This window comes from Periplaneta americana, chromosome 5 (assembly GCF_040183065.1).
Source record: "Periplaneta americana isolate PAMFEO1 chromosome 5, P.americana_PAMFEO1_priV1, whole genome shotgun sequence".
Classification (NCBI taxonomy): domain Eukaryota; kingdom Metazoa; phylum Arthropoda; class Insecta; order Blattodea; family Blattidae; genus Periplaneta; species Periplaneta americana.
In genome coordinates this window covers 94,522,568-94,549,889 of record NC_091121.1, presented here as the reverse complement: position 1 = coordinate 94,549,889, position 27,322 = coordinate 94,522,568, and the positions used below count along the sequence as shown (strand labels likewise).

Here is a 27,322-nt window from a genome sequence, read left to right as displayed (position 1 = left end):
AAGAATGGTTGCTCACTTGAATAAGTTCTGTCCATCCGAATGCCTCCTGTTCTTTTTCAGGGTGTCTATAAAATAAGTAACTATTTGCGTTTTTTGGCTAATGTCCGAATTTCATTTATCTTTTTTTTTTTTACAGATTATCACCAGGCACACTGCTGACTATTGCTGAACGTGTTGCCATTGTAACATGGGATCTACAGGCTATTCCATATGATAAGCTGCAATGATAGTTTCAATGAAAATTTCAAAAAGCTAGATCAATGAATAAATCCATACAGAGATTGTTGAATAAGCTTAAACAAACAAGGATAGTTGCTGATGAACAGAGACCGGAACTTTGGCAGAATGCCTTTTTAAATGTGTTAAATCTATCTTCATTTTGAAAATAAATCTGTACGAATTATACCTTTGTGATTGAAACGTCAAAGTTTTATGTTGCCCTTTTCTGCCTTTTTTAATATAAATGCCTAATTTACAAGATAAATACTTTTTTTCCCCCTTTATTTGATTATTTATCTATTATTTATTAATTTATTATTAAAAATTGCCTACAGGTATATTTTAATTTCTACAACCGCCACAATGAAAGTGACTTCACTGAATGTATATTGTCTTTCAGTCAGTTCATATTCTCTTTGCAACAATGAGTGCTGCCGTGCAAAAATGTATAACAGTAAGCGTTTTAATTATCGCTTGTGTTTATTTGACAAGGCAACAATGAGTGCAGGTCTAAAGTTATTTTTAACGGTTATTTTTCTTTCAGTTTTCATTGCGATGTTGTTGTAGCTAGCTAAATATTTCATATCGCAACATATCAGTACATCTAAATACAAAAATGCACTTTCCAAGGCTACTGGGAAGAAGATTTCTTTGCTTCCAACAGTAAGTGCAACATCGAGTCGAAAATCTCAATTTACATTCGATTTATGTAAAGCTTTTCTTGCTGCCGAAATCCCTTTGTGGAAAGTGCAAGGTTGTGGGTCTAGTGCAAGGTTTTAGTAATTGTCTTCTATTGCGTATTTTAGCTATTTATAATGCCTTTTTGTTTGCCTATTTTAGCTATTTATGATGCCTTTTTGCCTACCTATTTTAATGATTCATAATGCCTAAACTTCTGGTCTCTGCTGATGAGTCTCAACGAGGTCAATCTTTCACAGGCATAGCCAACATTGCAGCTATATGCCAGTCAATTAAACAGAACCTAAATCTGTTCGTTCTCTTGAGTATTAATTGCACATTTCCAGATCAACAGTGCTCAAAGTGCTGAAATTCGTTTTGAAGAAGTGTGCTTATCATTTGCAAGTGCTATACCAATTGCATGAAGAGGGTCTTGCAGAACATATGGCAATGTGCATGGATTTGTTGGACTTTGTAGAGATTGATGATTTAATGAGACTGTCAGCGATGAGGCAACATTCCATGTAAGTGGACATGTAAACCACCGTAACCATTGCATCTGGGCCGACAAACTTTCAACAGATGTCATTGGGCACATCAGAAACAGCCCAAAGGCCAATGTGTGGTTGTGAATTTCACAGGCAAAGATCTATGAACTATTCTTTTTCCAAGAGAACACCATTAATGGAATCTCTCATTTGGATATGCTGACAGAATTTCTCCAGCCACAGTTGGAACAAGACAGTATCCTAGACAGTGTTGTTTTCCAACAGGACAGTGCTCCTTGTCACTAAGCTTCAATGGTTAGGGATTCTTTGAATCAAGTGTTTCCCAATTGGTGGATAAGACGAGGAAGACATAGACTATGGGCAGCAAGATCACCGGACCTTACCCCATTAGATTTTTTTGTGTGGGGATTGTTAAATCTAAGGTCTACACACGAAAAGTGGCTGATACTGCTGAACTGAGAGTCAGAATTCGTAATGTTGCGTCATTACTCACACCACGGCAAAATGCATTTAGCGCAACTGTAGCTAGATGAGAATTGTGAAGAGACATTAATGGAGCACATGTCGAAAGAAACCAGTGATTGTCTTCACATGTAAATGCTATTGTAACTTGAATATGGTGTGATTATGTACACAAATAAGAGATAATATATACTTTTCATGAAAATTGCTGCTTATTTTATAGACATGCTGTATAAAAAATGAAGAAAATACAACGTTTTTAACACACAACAAAACCTGACATTTGTATCTTGTTGTGTTGAGATTTGAAAGCTTTCTTATTTAGTACATATGGTACACTTTTATGTCCGTACAATAACAGGAGCTTCGTCATCATCCTCTTGATCTAGATGTGAAAAATCCCATTGGAATTTAATGGTCAATCGCTCCTGAAACCTCTTTGCTTTAGATTTTAATCTTCCATCAACAACATCACTGAGCTGAAGTGTTCTGAATAAGGAGCGAAGACTGTGATACACAAAGTTATTGCTTGCTACTATGTCCACTAAGAAGTCTTCAGGTATTTCTACCAACTGGTTTTCCAGCACTGTTAAAAACTCATCAAACACCTCTCTTCTTTTGGGAATAGCATCCTCACAAGAGCACAGAAGTCCCACAAGCCGCTTCCAATGTTCGAAAGCTTCGAGACTTTGCCCGACAAGGAAACACACAAATGCAAATTGCAGCTCACCTACAATATCAACAGGACTGCAAACAGAGAAAATAAACACATTATTTTTATAATATCGAAATTACCTGATTACAGAAATATGATTTAGATGTCTAATTTCTTAGTTTTAGCATTCATTTTAATGTATACTTGGTCAAAATGAAAGTGGCTGGTCTCTTGAGCAGTGAAAATTTTCTAAGTCCCTTCGGGTGAGCACACAGTTCACTACCGTAAACCTCCGTGCGCCGCTTTAGTTAACTCTATAATACAAGGTGCTGATTTGGGCTACCTCTACAGCATGTTTCGAATCTCTGTAGAGAATTTTTTGTTTTGTCTTTCTTTAATTTTTTACAACTCCTTTTAGTGTAATATAATCAAATAATTTTGCTTATGTTAATTCATGTTACTTACAGACAATTACAAAATTGGTGAAAATTTGTGATTATAACTCCAGAAAATCAGGATACATTTTGTCATCAGAATTATGGTTTTTCTTCTTGTTTACAATTACTACCTTCTTGTTCCTTAGGCAATAAAGTGCAAAGCAGCAGGGATTAATAAAATAATTAACACAGCATTTTAATATGAAAGCCCCTAATTGTTGCCTTTAGTGTTACTTCCATCTAGCATCAAAAGTTTCTATTAACACAAAAAAAAATAATAAAGCGAAAAGTATTCTGAGGATAAAAGGAATGACGAAAACCTGTTATATTTTCATTGATGCATTTAAAAGGCAACAAAAAAAAAGTTTAGTAAGTCCGCAAAGATTTGAACTTGCACCCTCACGAACTCTTAGCTAATGCTCTACAAACTACACTAAGAGCTTTACTGCAGTCAGAATGGCATTGTAATGAGTAATGGTCGTACTCCACTTGAGAATCTGTTATACAGTATACAGTGTTTGTGTTACAATATTCACTGTTTAAACACTCTGAACGATCTGTCTGTTTTAAATCTCGTATATGAATTATTTTCTCGGAAGATTTTAGTGATTAATAGTTGTGTTCCCCATTATAACTACTAGAAGAATATACGCAATCTTTTGAACAAAGCCTGGTTGTCCCAAGTGCTCACGGAAATACCAGGTTCGAACTTAGTCTCTCAGACGCAGGCCACTTTAATTTTGACCAAGTGTACAGTATATGTGCTACACACTATAAAACAATTCAGTATCAAATTATAGAATTATCTGACTGTTAGTGGCTCCAATATTTAGCAATAAAACTACACATATTTTTAATTCGTAATGAATATTTATGCAAGCAAAGCTTGGACATAATAGAATAAATCATGCTTAATCTAGTGTTAGCTTGACTGTTGCACAATGTTGTGTACAAAAGAACAGAGTTTATTCTTCCTTGGCAATAGGTTCGTTTAAAGCATGACAAAGAGCATTTCAGATAATTTTTGGTGGACGAAGAGTATCCTTAAAGAACATGAAATTAATATTAAAACTAGAGACAACAGGAAGTCTTATCAATCAATGGTTAGACGGTTGGACACTATTTGCTAATATGATATCCTATTGCATGTGAAGAATAAAGAGATGATGTGTGCAGTGGTATTTCTAGAGTGTTATCATATTGTGACCGAGTATTTAAGTTATGATCCGAGAAAGACTGTGGAATCGGACAGATAAGTAAGAGGGTGTAGAGGTGTGCAAAATTCGGTATAAGAGAGAAAGGGAATGTAACTTTCTCCTCTCATTTAACCTGAGCCACAATAATTTATCGAAAGAAGGCGAAATGTGGTCGTAGTAGCGGACATTACAAATGAAACGAACACACGCATTATGAACATGTTGCAGTTCCTGGGATAAATCCACCCTGAGATCACTGAATAAAGCGTCACAATAATCGAAATGAGGCATAATAAGAGTCTGTACAAGCGTCTGCTTTAATTTAGCTGGATAGTGGTACAATCTTTTTTAATGAGTGAAGAGTGGAAAATGCTTTCTTGCATGCGTGTTTGATATCCGTGTCCCAGGTAAGTTAGATTCAAAATGAACTTCCAGGTTTTTTACAGTTGAACTGAATGGAATGATCGCTTTATTCAGAGTCACAGGAGGAAGGTTGAGCTTATTAATATCGGGGATTAATCTTTTATTCGAAAGTAAGAAGGCCTGTGATTTATCTGTATTTAAGTTAAGTCCGAATTGTTGAGACCAAGATGAAACAGATTCGAGATCTTTATTGAGTCTATTAATACAGTCACTTAGTCTATCAGGACTAGCAGAAATGTATAATTGAACGTCATCTGCATAAATATGATATCTGCACAGGGGTGTATTTTGCGGACTACCGGGGCTACCGGCGGTAGCCCAAGGAAATTACAAAAGAAAAAGTTTATAATATAACATAATGTAATAATTTTGTATTATTAGTTTTACCATAGTAATTAGAATTAAAGTAATTATTAGATTTATATGCGGTCTCTGCTCTCGAAAAGAAACAAGTTGTCAAGGTGGCATCGCTGGAGAGACCGCTTGCTACGTGAGGTAGCCTGTGACCGTTTCGCTCATGCTGTCCTGTCGCACAACTGCCCGTCCCCCCCGCTCCCTTATGTTTCCATCGTGCACTGTAGGCGGGCGAGTTGCCGCTCTCGTGATCGGTTTTTTCGCAGGCGCGAAGCAGCAATAGCTTAGTACGCTAGCAATTGAATGTGATTGTGTTCTTGCAGTGCATTATTTTAAATCTGTGATTTGTTCGAGTGTCTAAGAGTTATATTAATTGTGAATTATTAAGTTTTTAATTTCCCAATTAAGTGATATTGTGAAAAATATGGCAGAACAAGTTTCTGGAGAGGTTTGTGTTGAAAATGACTGTGTAATAGAAGGTTTATTAAAAGTGCCTTTTAACCGTCGTACATAACAACGAGAAAGTTGAAATTGTGAAAATGGAAAGACCAACTCCTGAGTTAAATTTGTCCATGAACGTAAAAGAAAAACAGCGAGAGTACACATGCCATTTCACTTCAATATCATATTGTAAGTGGAATTGGTTGTGTGGTACTTCTAAACTGTCTAAACTATTTTGCTGGCCATGTTTGTTATTTAGTCGCGAAACTAATGTGTGGTCAAAAGAGGGGTTTTCTAATATGAACTCCCTTCGAACGGCAGTCCTAGAATATGACAAATCAAAAGCTCATATTTGTAGTAGCATGAACTTTGCAAACTTTGGGAAGACAAGAATTGATTTACAGCTAGATAAGCGAAAAGCTCTACACATCAACCAACACAATGCTCTTGTGAAAAAAAAAATCGGGAGATTTTACTCCATCTTATTAACGCAGTCTGCTTTCTAGGAAAACAAGAATTGGCTTTTCAGGGTCATAACAAGAGTGTGGAATCAGACAATATAGGAAATTATATTGAATATTTAAGTTCCTTAAGTGAATTTGACCATTTACTGGCCAATCATCTTGAGAGTTCAACAGTATTTCGTGGTACTTCTCTCGCAATTCAGAATGACTTAATATTTGCTATAAGTGGGGGTATGATAAAGAACATAAAACCTTTTGTGGCCATTGTTGTTGATGAAACAAGTTACTGCTCTAATCAGAGTCAATTGTCCACTGTTTTAAGATACGTCGACAGTACTACCAATGTTCAAGAACAGTTTACAGGATTCACAAATGTCAATTCGGACAAAACTGCTGCTGCTTTGTTTCAGCATGTGGAAGGTGTTATAGCAGAATACAATGTCGGCAATAAGTTAATTGCACAGACATACGATGGTGCTTCAGTTATGGCGGGAAATATTAATGGCTTAAAAACAAAAGTTCAAGAAAAGTATCCTCAAGCACTATGTGTCCATTGTTACAGCCATGTTCTCAATTTAGTTTTGCAACAAACTACTTCATCCATTGCAGAATGCTGCATTTTTTTCAAAACACTGTCGGGTTTAGCTGCATTTTTCTCATCATCTCCTAAAAGATCAGAAAACTCAAGGAATTTATGAACAAGAAACTCCCAAACGTAGCACCAACTAGATTGAATTTTACATCTCGGCTTGTAAATACAGTAAAGGAATACAGAGAAAAACGGACACCTTCCTTTAAAAATATCATTTGTACTAACTCTGAAGAAAACTGGGATGATGCTGTAAATGTTCAGGCTCAAGGATATTTGAATTTTTTCACACAGTTTCAGAATATATTTCTTCTTGAAGTCTATGCTAGAGTGTTCGCACATACAGATGTGCTCTACAATATTCTTCAGACAAAAAGTCTAGACATAGCATACTACTTGCAAGAGGTATCAAAGTTAAAAAAAAAATACTATATCCGAGTTCAGACGTAGTGGGTTTTCGTCCATATGGAGTAATATGGAAAATGAAAATTCTTCAGCCAATACAATGGAGCCACCATTAAAGCGAAGAAAAGGAGATGATGAATTGAAATGCAGGCAGCTGTACTACAGCATACTAGATCGTATGCACATGGAAATTACTGACAGATTATCTGATTATGGAAAGCTTCAGTTCACACATCTTCTAGATTCTCAAAAATTTTCTGCTTATAGAGAAAACTTCCCGAATGAGGCACTAAACAAATTATTTCAGTCCTACAACAGTCACTTTGATAAAGTACTTTTTAAAAATGAATTAAGCGTAATATATTCAGCAGAAGTCTTTGATTTTTCGAACAAACCTATCCATGAAATATTATCTGCCATATATGAAAACCAGCTGAACCAAGTTATTCCTGAAGTCCTTAAATTGGCAACATTAATTGTGACAATACCAGCTACGTCAGCATCGGTAGAAAGAACATTTTCTGCATTGAAGAGAATAAAATCCTACTGTAGATCAACTCATACACAAGAACGTTTATCCGGCTTGGCACTAATATCCATTGAAAAGTCATTTCTACAGAAACTTTGCAAGTGGCCCAACTGTAATTTCAAGGACGAAGTCATCAACGTATTTTCGTCCCAATCAAGACGTCTGGAATTCACATAAATATGTAAGGAATTTTATTATAGGGATTTAAAAATATATTTTGTGTAATAATAGGGTCAGTGTTAGCCCAAACCCTTTAACCAGTATACGCCACTGTATCTGCAATATTTAAATGACTTGGCGATATCGTTAATATAGAGACAGAAAAGCAATGGACCCAATACCGAACCCTGGGGAAATCCTGACTCTACTCTCTGCCAGGAGAAGAACCGATTATTAAAGACAACATGCTGCTGACAGCCGGTGAGGTAGGAGTGTATCCAGGTGATAACGCTGTCAGAAAAATTTAACACTCGAAGTTTAGTTAATAGTAGATCCATGTCAACAGAGTCAAATGCTTTGCTATAATCCAATAAAATTAATATTGTTGCTAGTCGTTTATCCATAGCCTCCCGTATATCTTCAGTTAAATTCAATAAGGCAGTGGAAGTGTACTCTATATTTAAAAAATATGGGCAGTTTCTGGAATTGATTAAGGTTTCTATGCTGTTTAATACTTCATTTTTTTATGAAGAAGAGAAGCACAATGATACCCATTCGGGCTAAAGTACTCAGGTCAAAACTAGCCACACCCAGCCCTATTCGATTCCAATAAAGAAAAAAAGATATTCCTTTTATGTGCTATGAATGTGCATCGGAAGCATGGAGGTAGAGCACCATGTTTTTATATTAGCACTAGAATGAGGTAGTGACTACTCTGACTGCCTTTTACCACCGAGAAAGAAATGTTAAAATGTTATGTTTTATTTAACGATGCTCGCAACTGCAGAGGTTATATCAGCGTCGCCGGATGTGCTGGAATTTTGTCCAGCAGGAGTTCTTTTACATGCCAGTAAATCTACTGACATGAGCCTGTCGCATTTAAGCACACTTAAATGCCATCGACCTGGCCTGGGATCGAACCCGCAACCTTGGGCATAGAAGGCCAACGTTATACCAACTCGCCAACCAGGTCGACTACCGAGAGAGATCTGGTACTCAATTTGACAGGAAGTTCAGAATACCACCACCCAGCTACATTTGTGGCTACAATGCTAGCATGCTGGCCTTCCATCCAGACGGCCTGCTCAGGTCTAGGTGGAATTTGTGGTGAATAAAACAGATGTTGCAGAGAGTTTTTCTTCGAGGTACTCCCGTTTCCCTCTTTCATTCTACCAACACTCTCCACTTACCCATCATATTTTCATCAATCATCTGTAAATAGTAAAAATTAGTAGTATTAGGGGGTAGTATGAGTTTCTGATGCTGATCTAGGTTCTAAAGGCTGAGGCTCTAGGCTCCAGATTCAGGCTTGTCAGTAGATGATGGGACCTTACCTGCAGGATCCAGGAATGATGGCCCACCTGTGAGCAACAGATTCCCAAATGCCATCTGGGCTGTCAGACTGAGACAAACATCGCATAATAGGACATACAAACAGCCTAAATGCAAGAATTCATTCCGGATTCCAGCCCTTGTGAAATTAATCAAAATCAAACCAACCACCTCGCAATCTGTAGCCAATCGCTCTATCAGCTGAACTACTTTACCGCTTTATTGCAATAACCAATATGTTGATATCAAGCATACTTATCTGCACCTGTTTCGGAAAATACATGACAATGCATACTTTCCAGGAATAACAAAGTATAACAACACACCTTGGGAAGTTCGCTATAATTGTCTCCAAGACATAACTAGAATCTAATGAGTGATGAGTTATCTCTGCTGGTGTTGAGCCTTCTGGGTAATTTCTCTCTGGAAACTCTGTAAATCTCAACTCTGTTCCTGGAACAGCCTTCAACTGAGGTAACAAGTCTTCTTCTTTTTCTTCTACTGTCACAGGGCGACTTCTTCTACGTTTTGGTGGGGAAACACCACTGCTGGAGGACTTGAACTCACTTGACACTAACTCAAGTGCTGATCGAATCTGTCCAGACTGAGGAATCAGTCTTGATACAAGATCATCTGGAAAACATAAATATATTCAATTGTACAGCTTAATAAAAAACTTACTCCACTTTCGTTGTATAAATAAAGACTTTATAAATATAGAAGCCATGCCCCCACTTCTTTGAGATGTCATTCTTGTCATTCAGTATTTTCCCTTTGGTACCATTAAAGGTCTGTAATCCTCTTAACTACCTCTTACAAATTAGTGCACGCTTTACAAGATCCATTGCCCATTTCTTGTAATTCTGTTGTCTATTATTAAGATCCTCCTCATGGACACTATATTTATTCATCTACATTTAGTGTCATTCTTAACTTTTAGCACTTAAAATTCCGTTCCCTATTCATGATATGTAGAGCTATTACACGAACTGTCTGTTAAAATATAATTTTGTAGATATTTTTTAAACGTTAATTCAAAGAGTACACTGTATTACTAGTGGCTACTTTTTTAGATGATAGTGTCATGCAATACCAAAATCCAAGGAGATATACCCAACTAACGAAGTATTATTGGGATGCTAGATAGAAAACAGAAGAAATTCAAAATCCAGAACATTAGCAAACAACAACAACATATTTTTAAGTATGATAGGTATTAAAGCTTATTTCATGCACTTTAAAAAAGCACAGAAACAACTTTTTAACTTCAAGTAGGTCTAATTCATAAGTTATTACAAAATATGTAATCACATGAATCTGCAATTTTAACAGTTTTTCTGATTTTGTGAATTTCAATATTTCGAAAAATATTAAGAATATCCATTCATTATATCCCTATTTATTCGACTATAAAACTCCCCTTATTTTTTTTTTTGTTCTGAAATTGGGGGAGCGTCTTAAAGGCGCGAACTTCATAACATCAATTGGTTTGAGAGGGATATTAAAAAATACACAATTTTTTCACTGCTTTCACTGCAAAAGTCTGGTAACATCCTACAGAAGATGTTCTCATCATATAGCGGATGGGTATGACCAGTGAACCAAAAATCATAATATATGCTATAGCAATGGATGCTAGCCTGGTTAAATATAAATGGCTGCCTGAAACACGAAAATCTTTGTGTTCAATACTGGTGTCTATTCATGTTCCACCAAAATACTTAAGAAATGGAAGCCAAAAAAGCATAAAATGAAAATGAATGTTTCATTTTCCTGATATTAAATTAATTGCTTTCCGAACATCCTGTACAATGTATATGAGTACCTAGAACTTCATGAGATTATTGGTCAGCTCACCATGCATATCTCACTAACGACATCATATTGCATTTTGGATGCTATAATACACAATAATAAACGTGGCATCATTATGAACTTGGTGTAATTCATGAGAAGCAACAAACTCATCAGTCAACCACATCCTGTTTTTTTCGAGCTGAGAGTGGTGTGCAGAAAGCAACAGGAAGCTACTGCATTTATCTTTTCCAAGAAAAACTGCAAACTCACATCATATCATATGATGAGTCTTTCCACAGTAAAAGATTCCAAATGTAAACTATCCCCCCAATTGTAGAGTGGGTTAAGAAAGGAAGCTGAAACTGATCAGGAAGAGAAAAAGAAATTGGCTGAGACATTGGTCGAGAAGAAACTGCCTACTAAAGGATGCACTGGAAGAAATGGTGAATGGAGCAAAAGAAGATATCAGATGATAGACGACATTCAGATATATGGATTATATGCGGAGATTAAGAGAAAGGCGGAAAATAGGAAAGATTGGAGAATGCTGGGTTTGCAGCCTTTGGACAGAAAAAACTATGAATGAATGAATCAATCGATCCCAGTAAATTTTAGCACTCAATTCTCTTGTAATTTCTTAAGGATACTTAATGATTATCATTTTTCGAATTTTGAATGACCTTATATCAATACCCATCTCAGTGAAACTAAAATCATTCATTTTGAAGTGTGTGTAGACATCCATCATACCTACTTGAAATCTTGTTGGTTAGATTCTTCCATCTCTTCCAAACATCAAAAGGATACGGTCCTAAGAACTTATCCAGGTTCAGAAGATCTGCCTTTATGCGAGATATTTGCTCCTCACTCACTTCTGAAAAAGATTGAGAGAGAGTCTTGGTAAGAAAGAATTTTGGGAAAAATAACCGAAGTTCCTATTTCAATTATCCTTATTTCTACATTTTGCTTAGAATCTATAGTGGAATATTATAGCTTTAAATCAGATATTATATTTAAAATGCTAACTCTACTTTTCAAAGGATAAATTAAAGTGATAGAAGATATCAGATGATAGACGACATTAAGATATTAAATGGATCATATGCGGAGACTAAGAGGAAGGCAGAAAACAGGAAAGACTGGAGAAAGTTGGATTTGCAGTGAAAGATCTGCCCTTGGGCAGAACAGCATGAATGAATGTGTTTAGATTATAACTGTATACTAACTAAAATTAAAAGTACAAAATTACATGTGGGTTCACCCTGTAAACGTTGTGTCATTTTCTATGCTATTATATGATTAAAATTCATTTACAAATTATAGCCTATAACAGACCTGAAGATGACTATTTTATAGTCGAAAATGTTTGTTAAATTGAAAACTTAAAACAAAACATGTCTATTATTTAGGCTACATTTGTGAATGATAAGCCCGAGAAAAATTCAAGTACTTTGGAGCAACAGTAACAAATATAAATTACACTTGAGAGGAAATTAAACGCAGAATAAATATGGAAAATGCCTAATATTATTCGACTGAGAAGCTTTTGTCATGCAGTCTACTGTCGAGAAATTTTAAAGTCAGAATTTATAAAACAGTTATATTACCAGTTGTTCCATATGGTTGTGAAACTTGGACTCTCACTTTGAGAGAAGAACAGAGATTGTGTTCGAGAATAAGGTGGTTAGGAAAATATTTGGGGCTAAGAGAAATTAAATTACAGGAGAATGAAGAAAATTACACAACACAGTACTGCACACATTGTATTCTTCACCTAACATAATTAGGAACATTAAATCCGGATGTTTGAGATGGGCAGGACATGTAGAATATATGGATGAATCCAAAAATTTAATTGATTGTTAATATTTAGTTTTGAAGACCTGAGGGGAAAAAACCTTTGTGGAGTCCAAGACGTAGATGGGAGGATAATCTTAAAATGGATTTGAGGGAGGTAGGATATGATTGTAGGGACTGGTTTAATCTTGCGTTTATTTCGCTGTCCTGTATAATACACACTTCTTTTCTGATCCTTGGACATATAGTTTATAAAGCCTTAATAAAAAAAAACCGTTTATTGCACTCAGTACTCGCAAGTAAGTAATCAATCACTTAGTGATTCAAGACTGTGCTCATCCCGTCAGATCCCGGCCATGTAGTCACTTGTAATGAGTGCACCTCCGTACATAGTGCGTTGGACATTGTACCACTGTCACACATTCTGTGACACAGTACATGAGGGTAGGCACCTAAGGAAAAACTGAGAGGAAGAACTTAAACTAAGGGGATTCAATCTGACATCGGAACTGGAATAGAATGTGGTTTAATGGATAAAGCGTCAGCATGTAGAGCTGAAAACCTAGGTTTGGGTCCAGGTGCCAGAGAGAATTTTTCTCTGTTCTATCCATCCATCATATGATAATGCACAATTCCTGCACGGAAATATCACATGTACTTCAGCACATCATAATAATAAAACTCAGAATGTTCAATTTTACCCTGTGCAATCTGAGTTCAGGAAATGGCTTCTGTTATCTGTTGGATGAAACAGGAAGAGGTCAATCAGCAGATGAGTTTTCAAGTCCTAATACCAATTTTGTGATTAATGAAATTGATTTGATGAAATAATATTTTACCGATGGATACATTTACCACAATCACAACAGTGCTCTAGCAAATGCCTTACTTTTGACTGCCCACGAAACTGGTATTACAATCATCAAAAGTTCCTTGAGAAGGAGCATACACAGATGGAGTGCAACTCAATGCATACTTGTATTGAAATAAGAATAAAGGACAGAGAGGTATACTCTCCAGCAAACTACGTAGTAGCATGTTAGGACCAAAATCCTATAAAGTTCAATATGTTGATCACATATTATTCAAGAAGCACAGCAGTCTGTCACTTGTATCATCACTTCGTCGTCCTGGTTTGAAAATGGAAGACTTAGTTGTTACTTATATTTGTTGTATTCAGTACAGCCTATATGATAATTTGAAGAGCAAGCTATAGCCTACTTTTCAGATGAATATATGGATATTCCAAGAAGGATAAATAAGCTCTTCATAAACGTTGAAGTACATCAGTTGCATGAAGAAAAGCTCCCACTTCAAGCATCGAAGTATTATCACCAGAGCCCAGATGTTTAGGCACTTATTTCAGTTACAATAGGCAGACAAGAAAGGCAAAAAAACGTAAAAAAAGGCACAATAATCTTTGGAAAAGGCATGAATTTTAAAAAGGCATAATATATTTTAGCAATAAATTTAAATTATATCAACATAACTCACATATTTACTTCGTAGGTACTTTTTTTTCGTGATTAACAGTTTTTTCACAAACCTTATGTAACAAAACTCTTCCATCGGTTGAAACACATGGGCACCAAATTCTCTAATGTAAGCATAAAGTTTACTTTGCAATGGTTTACTGAATTTAGGCATTCTAGCTAACCCATCTTATACCTTCTGTCATCCGACAATAACTGACTGTTCCTCACACAAATTTCTTTCTCCTACAATAATAAACACACGTAGCATAAAATTGTAACAGTAAAACTTGAAAATATGAAAGCAAACAATTGAAAATGCTATGTGACAACTTCTATGAGAACGAGCTTAATATTTAAAATTATAAAGCTGATTTATTGGTACATTGAAGACATGACAATATTATATTTGTAACTGTGGATTGTCGATCATTATTCATATTATACCAACAGTATTAAAGCACGATTATTAGCAGATTAAGCACCGAAATAAATTACTTTTATTTACTATTGTTAGTAAAGTTAGTCATTGTTTCAAATATTTAAATTCCATATAGGCTACACTATATTACAATTAATTAGAAAATTGCAAATAAACAAGAAATATTGCTTTAAAATGACAAAAAAAAGCATTTATTAGTAAGAAACACCTTACAAAAGCAAAATAAAAATTGACCCTATCACTTTGATTTACTCCAAAACACATTTATATCTATGCAAATAATGATTTACTTCCACCCAGTAAAAAAGGCATTTTGCCTAACATACGGGCTCTAATTAGTATCACCTTCAAGAAATTAAGCAAGTATTGCCAGAAGATGTTCACAGGTTATGGTTCTCGTAATGAATGTGTTGGTGGTAAATGTCCACGTGTGAGGAAAATTGAAGACACTGTAAATTGAGCAGCAACATTTATTGAAGGAATATTGCATCAGTTAAAATTTTTTTCTTCTGTGCAAAAGTTAGAATCTATTTCATTTAATTGCATATTCGTTAAAACTATTATAGGTGATTATTTACCAGTAGTGCTGATATCTTCAGTTTCAGGATCCCATTTCTTCGCCACAAACTCAGACTTTTTAAAGTTATGTATAAATCCAACTCGAGGAGCTGTATCACCATCCTTGTTGATTGCACTGAAATACACATCAGATTCCAATAAATACAATAGGCCTATTGAAATCGATAGAATTTAAATATTACGTTCAAAAATAACTATGGTATAATAATAGGCAGTGCAACAAGCTCTAAACAGCTTCAAGATCTCTAAAATATGGTCTGAGAATGGTTAGATTGCAGAAAGTTTTAAATTGTTACCCACCAAAATTATGAATTTAATAGTGTTACAATTACAACTGTGAATAAAATTCTTCAAATGATACTCGGAAGAATGTACCAAAACAATGTGAAAATAATCATTAATCTTGTGAACATAAACTTGAAGGGTTAAGTTTGGTAAAATCCGAGAGACTGGTGCAGCTAACCTCTTTACGAGGTGTCGAATGCACATACTATAGGGAGTGGGCAACAGAAACAGGCGGCTGACCACTACACCGTTCTTTCAGATTAATTATCGGAGTACTTTTATTATATAGCTTATGTAACTGAACGAACATTTTTCCTGGACCAAAAATACAAAACGGCGTTGCTACGAAGTGGCAGGGAGGAATGAAACAAAAAATACAATATGGCGTTAAACATTTTATCATTAGGTATGGTTTGCTTCTCTTGTTAAGGGAGATGAAGTCCTTGAAGATTTAGCCTGTAAGTAAGTCAACTAGCCTATATTGAGTTGGGTAATCTAATTTACCATTTTCTTTATTATAGCGCTACCAGGTTAAGATACAAATGTATCCTTAATTTGTAGTTGAGTCTTAAGTATTATATAAGAAAAAAAATTTGAGTGCAGACGTCAATTTCACATCGAAAATAAGGATCGAAAGTTGCTTTGAAAGTGCTGGCCAGCAGAGAGGAGCAGGCAGATGGGATCGCTCGAGCGAGGTTCAAGGAGTCTGTGACAAGAAGGGGAAGCACATGCATCTCATTTCTGTGCGTTTCCTTACTAATTCAAAGAGAAAAGGCGAATTTTTGCAAGGTCGAATCAGTGACAGACTGGGTTAGGCTTTTGGTATGCCTTGGAAGAAAGGGCCATTCTTAGAAAATTGTGAATATATATATATATATATATATATATATAAAAGGCGTAGAAAAAGACTAAAATAAAGTAACATAACCTGTCACTGATTCGACCAATGAAAGAGTTTTCGTAAGGATGAATCAGTGTCAGGTTAAGTTAGGTTAGTTTAGGCTTTCGGTTTGTCTTGGAAGAAAGAGCACATTCTTACACAATTGTGAGTATATGCAAGGCATAAAAAATCCCGAACTAACCTGTCATTGATTCGATCTTATGAAAAATCGCTTTTTCTCTGGATCAGTAAGGAAATGTACGATGATTCGTATGCATTGACCCTCATTGCCACCTGCTCCTTCCACTTTGAGGGATTGATCCTTCCTGTCCGCATGTCCTCACCAGATACCACTTTCGCAGCAACTTCCGATCTTTATTTTGGGTGTGAAATTTGCGTCGGCACTCAATTTTTTTTCTTTACGATATCTATAAGTTCAATTACAGATGGGTAAAAACCGAGAGAAGCGGTAGACCACGGCCACAGTGAAAGAAAGGAGTAGAAAGGATGATGGAGAGAAATTTGAGGCCTGGAGATGTTCAAGATAGAGCTCTCTGGCGACGAAGAGTGGATTGCGGCTGGAGCCATAGGACCCCACTTGATGATGATGATATCTATGACTCGCCAAGACCCCAAGAATGTAAATACATTTGTACCACAGTCTCGTACATAGTCATGAAGCTCAATATGTAGGGAATATGCATCCAATGACAGTTGAACTTTAGTTGCTAGCCATTAGGATCGCTACTATCGCCTCATCATAGACAATGCGAAATAGTACCGGCACAGTCTATTGTTCCTAGTACTCTCAGTTGCTAACCGCTTGGAGCGCTGTATCGCGAGAAATGGGGGGGGGAATCACAAGTTTCGTGACTGTATGATAATAGATTGTGTTTGTACCTTAACGTAGTAACAATATAGTAAAGAAATACGCCAATTTCTTCTGCAAACAATAACACTTACTTATAATATACATAATGAAGACCAGGAGGTATCATTTTTACTCCTTTGAATTTCTCTCCTGTATTCCAAGACTTCATATCAATACCAAATTCGGTCCCTTGTGGAACATCAAGAAACACTAGCGTTGCACCCTCAAGCAACAATCGACGGGCAAGATCTTGATCAATTTCCAGACAGTCGCTCATTGTCACAACCTTTAACCTCTGAGAATTATAGCCTACACAAATTATTAAACGATGTGTGTCTGTAATATGTTCTGTACAGTATTGATAATGTTCATAAATTTTCTCAAGTTAAAAGTTCCTATTATTTTAAGAATATTCTTCTTCGGCAAATACAATATACACCAATCAATATTCTACAACTAAATCACAACCCATTACCACCGGGTGCTAATCGAATCAGTGTCGCCAGTTTGTAAATCGAAAATCCCTTTCAAGGAAGTAACAAATCCCTCAAATCCTTAAAAGTTCCCTCACTTATATTAACGACAAAGACTGAAGTACAAACCTCCTTTTAAAATACACAACAGAACAAAAAGACATTAATTAACGCCTCATTTTCCTCTCCCTTTATAGCTCCAAAGAGAAATTACCACAGTTAGATACCCCACTATTACAACCTTAACAGAAATTAACAGTAGTAAACCCAAAGACTTTTATAAAATAAAGTAAATCCATGGCACTACAGCCCATGAAGGGCCAAGACCAACCAGCCGGCTGCTGGCCTCACGTCCACATGCCGAAGCAGAGGTGGACGATCATCCAACCAGAATGGAGGTATTGTGTGATCAGCACGATGATCCCTCCAGCCATTATAGCTGGTTTGCGAAACTGGATTTTTGCTACCTATTGTAGCTTCTCAAGTGCATCACGATGCTGGGTGGGCACCAGTCCCACACACTGGCCGAAATTTCATGAGAAAATTTCTTCCCTCACGAGGACTTGAACCAGCGTGCATTCTGTAACACCGGTTCTATAGACAGGATGCCACAGACCGTGACACCACGGCGTGGGACAAAGACGCTTTATAGTCAACCAGTATTAATTTATGTAGGCTACCCTCTTTATGTAGCTCGTCTACAGTGGCGCCAACTTTTTCTGATTTACAAATAACATTGACTGGTACTGTCTCTTTTTTTTAAATTTCTTTGCACAACTAAATTTTCGATCACACAATTTATTTATTAATTTTTGCTAACAATCAATAGGTTTACACATGCTGCCCAGAATGGTTTACCAAAGTTGCCTCATTAGTACCACAAGACTTTTTCTGAAATAATATACAGTATCCATATTTTTGCTTACACTACAAGCTTTAGCAGCTTTGCAGTGTTTCTGAATTCCCACATGCTTATTTTTATCTCTATGACCACCAAATGCAACTGAAAACTGTGCATTGCAAACAGTAGCTACACATAACTTCATCTTCATTAGCACTTTGTAAATTACTTACTTACTGGCTTTTAAGGAACCCGGAGGTTCATTGCCGCCCTCACATAAGCCCGCCATTGGTCCCTATCCTGAGCAAAATTAATCCATTCTCTATCATCATATCCCACCTCCCTTAAATCCATTTTAATATTATCTTCCCATCTATGTCTTGGCGTCCCTAAAGGTCTTTTTCCCTCCGGTCTCCCAACTAACACTCTATATGCATTTCTGGATTCGCCCATACGTGCTACATGCCCTGCCCATCTCAAACATCTGGATTTAATGTTCCTAATTATGTCAGGTGAAGATTACAATGCGTGCAGTTCTGTGTTGTGTAACTTTCTCCATTCTCCTGTAACTTCATTCCTCTTAGCCCCAAATATTTTCCTAAGTACCTTATTCTCAAACACCCTTAACCTATGTTCCTCTCTCAAAGTGAGAGTCCAAGTTTCACAACCATACAGAACAACTAGTAATATAACTGTTTTAATTTCCTCCTGACTATCATTTATATTTGTTACTATTGCTCCCAGATATTTGAACTTCTCCACCTCTTCAAAAGATAAATCTCCAATTTTTATATTTCTATTTCGTACAATATTCTGGTCACGAGACATAATCATATACTTTGTCTTTTCGGGATTTACTTCCAAACCTATCTCTTTACTTGCTTTCAGTAAAATTCTCGTGTTTTCCCTAATCGTTTGTGGATTTTCTCCTAACATATTCACGTCATCCGCATAGACAAGCAGCTGATGTAACCCATTCAATTCCAAACCCTCTCTGTTATCCTGGAGTTTCCTAATGGCATACTCTAGAGCATCTCCTTGCTTTAGCCCACAGTGAATTGGAAACACATCTGACAGAAACTGGCCTATACGAACTCTGCTGTACGTTTCACTGAGACACATTTTAATTAATCGAACTAGTTTCTTGGGAATACCAAATTCAATAAGAATATCATATAAAACTTCTCTGAAATTTGTAAATTGCGTTTCAAAAATGGAAATTCTGTTTGTAGCTCACTTGAAAAATTACACTTCCTTTTATACCCTCCTGAGTCCTGAGAAAGTTCAATGTAATTCTACACTTAAAAAAAGTCACTGACATGAGGAAAAATGCTGAAAAAATTCTGCAGGTTACAGTTATGGCACAAATGTAGGTATATTATACCATACTTCGGATCTCTGCACATATATCTCATATCGTAATCATGTATGAAGTATGTTACAGTATACTATACTCTCAGGACTCAAGAGGATATCTACATTTTACCAGCTTAAAATAAAACTTTCCACTGACTATTATCGGAAGTTAAACTAGTGTAAATACTGGTAATTATTAATTTTTATAAAAATATGCCGTGATGTCCATAAATGCGGAATTTTGGGTATCCTGTATCGAATCCATATTAGTCAAGATTTTTTTAAATACAGAATATTCTGTACAGTATGGAGCACCTAAAAATCTCATGGCAATGGTTAATCTTAAGCTGTCTGGCGATTTATCAGAGCTGCTAAGCAAAAACACGCATCATAGTTTTCGGTTCTTAGTAGTTTTCCCATAATGCAACACACTGTAGTCTTTCATGTGTAGAACAGCAGTCCTATAGAACAGCCATTTTCAACCAAGAAACGTGGTGACAGTCGTTCGTTTCTCTTTTTCCTCATTTACGAAATTGGCTTGAAAATTGATGCTAATTATACTGCTTCTTGTGCACACTCGGATCCGCGACACCATATCACAGCTCTCGCATTAATGTTCTAGTCTATTTTCTTTTTCCCTTAGCTTAAATATGCATTTTCATTAAATTCAAGCACCATTACCTGGGAGGTTTCGTAGCTAGTATGCTGTAGAAGCTCTGTAGTAGGTAGGCATTTTTATAGCAACTGGTCATTTGATGGAATAACTCCATATGCCCAATGTATTTTTCTTAACCCTCCATAGAGAGAACATTATTATAGAAGTTAGGGAATAAATTAAATCTTACCTATAATCTTACTTTCTTTGGACAAAAAATAATAACATAGTGATGATTTAAAAATTATATGTAATGAAATACCAAATAGATTTACTAATGTTAAACATTTATTAATGCGAAACTTATACAATTTTAAATACGAAATCAGACAGGATGATACGTCAGTTTAGATTCTTTAGTAAAAAACGAGGGCATGGTCCATCGAAAATTCGTACAGCTCCCAGTGCAACAACCACAGCTGTAACAATCGTTGTAAGGGCTGCACTTCTTGATAGCTATCAAGACTCCCACCACGGCAGCCATCCACAGCACCACGAGAGACAGTACTGCTACTGCGAGGTGAATCATCAACTTAATCCATGGTCTGTCAACAAGAGGAATATGACGAAATTGATACACACTGAACTGACTGGTAAAGCGGAAAGCTCCATTAAAGGTAGAATACAACAAAGTTAGTTCTGTCCGTACTTTGTGCAACTGACTACAGAGTGGAAGAGCCTAGGTCACATACCGCAAAAAAAGAAATAATTTACAGAACTGCTGCAGCATCCTATAAAATGAGTAACAGTATTGAAAAACAGCCATAATGTGGTGTTAAACGTAATTATTTTAAAGCGAGGTCCAGAAAGAATGACAGCTCTAACTTCCGGTCTCTCCTATAGATCTCAATGGTATATAGGCTTACTGTATACGAACTCTTTACTATACGTAGGCACAAATGATTTTCATTAATGCTTCAAATTATGAGAGATTAAATAAGCATTGAACATTTGCCTCAAGGGCATTAATATGTAGGCTATGTACAAAGGCAGAGGTGGAATTTTGTCTACCCCTCTTGCTTCTGTTAGAATATACGATAATGGAATATTAGTGCAATCAAAATATCTGGGGGAATCCAGGCACTTGAAGAAAAAATCTTCCACATTTTTCTAGCAAGTTCGTAATCTATCCGACCCTCTCAAGAGATGAGAAGTCGTTAACTAAATGACTAAACTATAACTGTGACGTTATATAAATAACACATTAAATAAAAGTTGCAATTGTATGTTGGAAGTTCATGTCAGACGACAGTATTTGTAGATGTCCGCACCTTTTCCTGATTTTTCTCAGTGCCTCATCATATTCAGCTTCTTCCTGCTTGAATCTCTCAATCTGATTTTGTACAAGCTCTATGACAGGGTATTTCACTTTTTTAATCTGCAGTATCCTTTTTTGAACAGATTGTTCCGTTATGTGCTGGTAATGTGCTTCAGTGCCATTAGTTCCCACTGATGTACCTTGGGTGGTTTCAGGGACTTCAATAGAATCAGCATCCAGAGGTACGACTTGGCTGGAGCTATTCAATCGATTCAAATCAGATTCCTCACATATAGGATGTAAATTTGTGTCACTTTCACTCATACTGTATTTAATATCCCCTTTAAACGCTCTGTAGCTGAATATTCATTCGCATATTCCAACAGTGCTGCTGTGTCGTTGCCTGGCAAGAGCACTTTCATTATTACAAATTCTTTGTTATTTCTTATTTGTTAAAATATAAGTTTTCTATTGTAGTCAAATAATAAGTAGGAGAAAGACAAGAAAAGGAGAAATGTAAATGATGATTTCATGGTAGTTGGAGGGTGGGGCAAGACCATGCACACTTAAGCCATTTGAAATTGGCTCAATGCATAGGCACCGACTTTGAGGGAGCAAAACACTTTCTGCCCTTAAACTTATGAAGCCAGGGGCATCCCCTCAATAAATTAATAGAGAGTCCAAATAATTTGAAGAGAGATTTCTCATATTAAAAAATAATTAGTTTTTACGAAAAATGAACTCGGACACAAGCCAAAAATGGTCATTTGTCAACATCCCCACACTTAGGCCTTCTGATGGTACATGCTGCAGTGAATTAAAGCTTTTAATTTAAGTGAAAATTATTAATATAAGCACGAAAGGAGTTCAGAGTAGGCCTTGGAAAGTTTGAGAAGCTAGATATTGTGGCTTCATATTATAATAATTAATTAATTGTTCAAATCTTTATATCAAGTTTTCAAGTTGAGTGTTTTAAGTGTTATTTTGTTTCTGTTTTAATATTTCGTTATTTTTAGTGTTACCTAGCCATTTGACTAGAGTAGGCCTACACTCTATATAATTGATTCTGCATTGCTAGCATAATCTCATCAGGATGGAAGCCAATGAAGATGACAACAGACAAAACAGAAAACGATCAACATCAATATCTGAAAGTGGTATTGGTGGTATATTCTTCAAATCTCTTTGAATTGAACCATTATCAAACTTCAGAAACTATGGATCAGAACAATAGTTTTGATCAAAAATCAATAAAACCTCTCCTTATATTATGTAAACAATATATCAAACATAAATGTAATTCTTTTCAACTTAAACACAGAAAATGTTGGTAATTTTAAACACATTACTCTCGTTAATCAGAGGGTAAAATTTTCTTTTGAATCTGTTGAAAGCTACAGAAATTCTATCAAATATTTTGAAATAATAAAGCTGAATATCATACATTTCAAATGAAGAATGAACGGAATTTTATAATTATTGTGATTAGAGGCTTACATCCTTCATGTGACACCAATGCTGTTATGAACGAGTTGAGTGAACAAAGATATGAACCTCTGCAGATGGTTCCAATATATCATCCTATTACTAAAATACCTTTCCTAGATCTTAAACCTAATGTTAACAATGGATATATACATGATTTGAATAAGTTGTACTATGCTTTGATAAAAGTACAGCCTAAACCTAAGAGGCACATTATCCAATGTATGAACTGCCAGGAATATGATCATAGTAAAAACTACTGTCATAAAAGGGTCCGGTGTGTTAAATGCGATAGAATTCATCCCACTTCAATAGTAAACAAATCTCACAGTAGGCGTAAATTGTAAAGGACAGCACACAGCTACAGAGGGTGTCCTGAACATTATTTAAAGCTCCAGATTGTGTTTTTTTTTATTTTTAGTAGGTTATTTTACGATGCTTTATCAACATCTTAGGTTATTTAGCGTCCGAATGAGATGAAGGTGATAATGCTGGTGAAATGAGGCCAGGGTCCAACACCGAAAGTTACCCAGCATTTGCTCATATTGGGTTGAGGGAAAACCCCGGAAAAAACCTCAACCAGGTAACTTGCCCCAACCGGGAATCGAACCCAGGCCACCTGGTTTCGTGGCTAGACGCGCTAACCGTTACTCCACAGGTGTGGACTCCAGATTGTGTTAAACTTGCATGAATTTGATGATCAAAATCTGGGTGAAGATTGGGATTGGGTTGGAACTGCTGATATAGCCGTTTATGTTTTAATCTCTCTGTTGTGTGAAGGTTATGCCAGATGCTCTTAGGCGAATTTTCTAGGTAAGCACGTATCATTTGTTAATGTTGACAATTACGAGTAATTTTAAGTGAAAGATCTAGCAATGATGGTGTGAATGTGCAGCTCACGACAGGAAGAACTTGGCTGTGATATCAAACTGCGTATATGCACACTTGGTTAATAAAAACTTAAACTAATCAAACCTAACCTTTGTATATGCAAGATGTGTAATCGAAGTATGGAGGGAATTTCTTGATTTGATCTGGAATGTACACGTGAAAATAAATCCAGCGAAAGGTCACTCTGGCATTGCATGAGAAGTCCATGCATGCACAGTTTTACCTCATAGCCAAGTTTCTTACTGTCGTAAACCCCTCCTTGGTGTGAAGCTGTAAAAAGTCAGATGAATGTACATAGAGGAATAAATTAATGTACAATTGTGAAAGGTTATGGTACCATATGATTTATTGTAACTGCATTTCATAAAAATATAAAGCAGGTATAAAATTAAATAATAATTTACAGATCAATCACAATATAAAACACACTTGTTAAACATACACAATTTCTGAAGAAATTTATTGCAACATTATTAAAACATTAATGACTCACTATTGCACATTTAGTTTATGAAGGCACATTACTATTACAGACATTAAATGTCTTTTACTAATAGCTGCCCTCCCACAGCTCAAACCAAATTAAGTATTTTAACAAGAAAATAACTTGTTTTTATCCTCATATTACTTTCATGTTTGTTTTGCCAAAAATATCAGAGATGGATACTTCATTCTTGAGCCAAACACTGTAACCACAGATATAGGCTATATTTACAACTGAATGCTGAAACTTTATTATAACAAAATTTATCTAACAGAGAAAGTCATTTTAAAATGAAGACTTCATACTGAGCAAGGAAGGCTTCCTTGAATCCTATCCTATCTATGATGATATCCATTATTTTTTTTTTCTAAATTGTACTTTCTCTATTTACACAAACTATACAATGCCATTCTCTTTTATTTTTGTTTTTAACAAAAAGAACTTAAAAAAATATGTATCTGACAATTCTAATGAGTAATATCTAGCTAGATTAAAATATAAAATGGCACATAAATGTATTTTATAAAAAAATAAAAACAAATAAATTTCCTTCATAAAACATAAGTCGAAGGTGTTTACCTACTGACCTATCACTATTTGTGAACATATAAACATTCTTATTTTTATTAATTAGACATAAAGGTGTTTAAGAATTATGATCTTAGGCTTGTTGATTAGAATTTCTAGCAAAATCATAATCAACTTTATTTTAATTCAGTTCACTCAACAGCGACAAATATGTGATAAAAGTGAAATGACAACTCTTTCTGATATTCTGTAGATGTTAATTTCTTTACACTTAGATATGCAAGAAGTCATGCATTGACAGGTCCTCTTTTATCTTGAATAATCACCCTCTGAAGGGTATGGAAACTACAGCTGGCAAGCTGTGCTGTAACGAAGTACACCAATAGCTGCAGACATGAGGATGCTCAGATTGCAACTTCTCGTAATATAGCCATCGCAGCTGCACTGAGGCCACCAGACAATGGCACTGTTAAACACCATGCTCCGATGATATTCCTGTTGAAATAGAGAATAATTTTTATTCATAATAAACTGGAAGTTCATTTACACAAATTTCACTTAATGTAAAGAGTGTATTATGCATAGCAGGTTGCAATACTGTTTTTTGACTTCATTTCGCAGTGGTTCAAAATGATCGTGCAGTATATCAAAATGAACAATATGTGTATCAGAAAGACTACATCAACTTGCAGTCCGAAGTGTTTAATATTTTCTGATCGGATGTCTGCTTTCTACATGGAGAGTTTCCATGTAATTATTCTAACTTACAGAATCTCGTAATATACATGCATGTTTCAGGTTTAAATTGAGGAACCAGTGGAATATTTTTTCGCAATAGTTTTCGAATGACGCTCGTGTTTTCATACAGCTTCCAGGCGTGTGTTTTATTTTCTTTTGCGTATTTCTCGTATTTATGCATATCCAGTGCTTTCTTTCTGGAAAAACCTGCTGAAACAGCATTCCGGTACTTTTTTGTTGCATTTTTCACCTTGGAATCGATAAATGTGTTAATAATTGAAGCGTCGGCTGGAACAACGTTATAAGTTACATTTGGTAAAATTTACAGGAGCTACAAAAATGTGTTGTTGTTATAGGGTAGCAAACTTTTGAGTGGACAAATTTCACGTACTGCATTGATGGACAGTTGCAAGCCAAGGAGTATAGCAAGGTAATATGACATACAACATTATTACACGGAAACACGCTGAATGAAAATTTTGTAACTTACAACATTGTTCCAGACGATGCTTCAATTATGTGTTTAATATTTTTCTTTAAACTCCGTTCAGTGAAAATGTTAAATTTGAATGAAAAGGAGGTTAAAAACGACAGAATTGCCGTGCACTGAACAGTAATCATCTCCCCATCCGCTATAATGAAGCTATTCTATGCACCACCTTTTTCTCCAGAAGGAAAGCACTAGGATATAAAATTACAGCACACAGTTTTTGACGGAAGTGACTGAAATATACCAAACAAGACGATTGTGGAAGGAAATGGTAAAAAAATTTCAAGAAGTTGCTGAAGATGTAACAAGATTAATTAAGAAAATATACTTCTTACAAATATCGTGGGGGAAAGAAACCAAGAAAGACGGTAAAATTCTCCTCCACTGAGAAGCAAGATAATCATTTCTCAGGAAGCAGCATAGCAATCTGCTACTGATACATAATGACAATGCGGTTTTAACAGAATATTTATTTAGGATCAGACCATATCATCTGTTCTTATGCATCTCAAGGTAAATGTTCTTGATAGTTTCATTCATGCTTCAAACGTTCCTACTTTCGTGTCCTCTTGAAATATAAATAATATTAATTATGGGGATCTGTGTTTTTTCATTCACTAATTATCTTCAGGGCTTTGTTGGTATCTTTGCATTTCGTTACTATACAAAGGACCTGAAGTTTATTAAATGTTGGAATATCTCTAATGAAGCAGCAGCAGCACTAATAATAATAATAATAATAATAATAATAATAATAATAATAATAATAATAATAATAATAATAATAATAATGTACAGAGTATGTAACACATAGGCCTATGGGCAAATTCAGAAGTGCAAATAGTGTGTTAGTTGGGAAACCGGAGGGAAATAGACCTTTGGGGAGACCGGGACGTAAATGGGAGGATAATATTAAAATGGATTTGAGGGAGGTAGGATATGATGATAGAAAGTGGATTAATTTTGCGCAGGATAGGTACTGATGGCGGACTTACGTGAGGGCGGCAATGAACCTTTGGGTTCCTTAAAAGCCATTTGTAAGTAAGTGAGTAAGTAATAATAATGTACTGCGTTAGAGACTATACCTACTAGACGAGGTCGACACAGATCTATTTAGGTCTAGTTCGTGATTGTTGATAATGATTATG

The 27,322-nt window shown here is 35.7% G+C and overlaps 2 protein-coding genes across 12 annotated transcripts in view; both read right to left on the bottom strand.

Annotated features, from left to right (window-relative positions):
• Positions 1-109: 109 nt before the first annotated feature.
• LOC138700012 (protein AAR2 homolog) lies at positions 110-17,479 on the bottom strand. The gene is made up of 5 exons (XM_069826294.1): positions 17,068-17,479; positions 14,939-15,054; positions 11,404-11,523; positions 9,179-9,485; positions 110-2,615 (listed from the first exon to the last, which is right to left on the bottom strand). Exons 1-5 carry the CDS (start codon positions 17,250-17,252, stop codon positions 2,210-2,212), a joined length of 1,134 nt encoding a protein of 377 aa, XP_069682395.1. The 5' UTR covers positions 17,253-17,479; the 3' UTR covers positions 110-2,209.
• Positions 17,480-24,262: 6,783 nt separating this feature from the next.
• The window catches only part of LOC138700010 (sodium-dependent phosphate transporter 1-A-like), a 135,970-nt gene continuing 132,910 nt past the window's right edge, over positions 24,263-27,322 (bottom strand). For all 11 annotated transcript variants that reach the window (XM_069826289.1, XM_069826282.1, XM_069826285.1 and 8 more), the window contains one exon: positions 24,263-25,441. In XM_069826289.1, the coding sequence (XP_069682390.1) occupies positions 25,351-25,441 (91 nt within the window). In that variant the 3' untranslated portion in view covers positions 24,263-25,350. The remainder of the gene's footprint in view (positions 25,442-27,322) is intronic.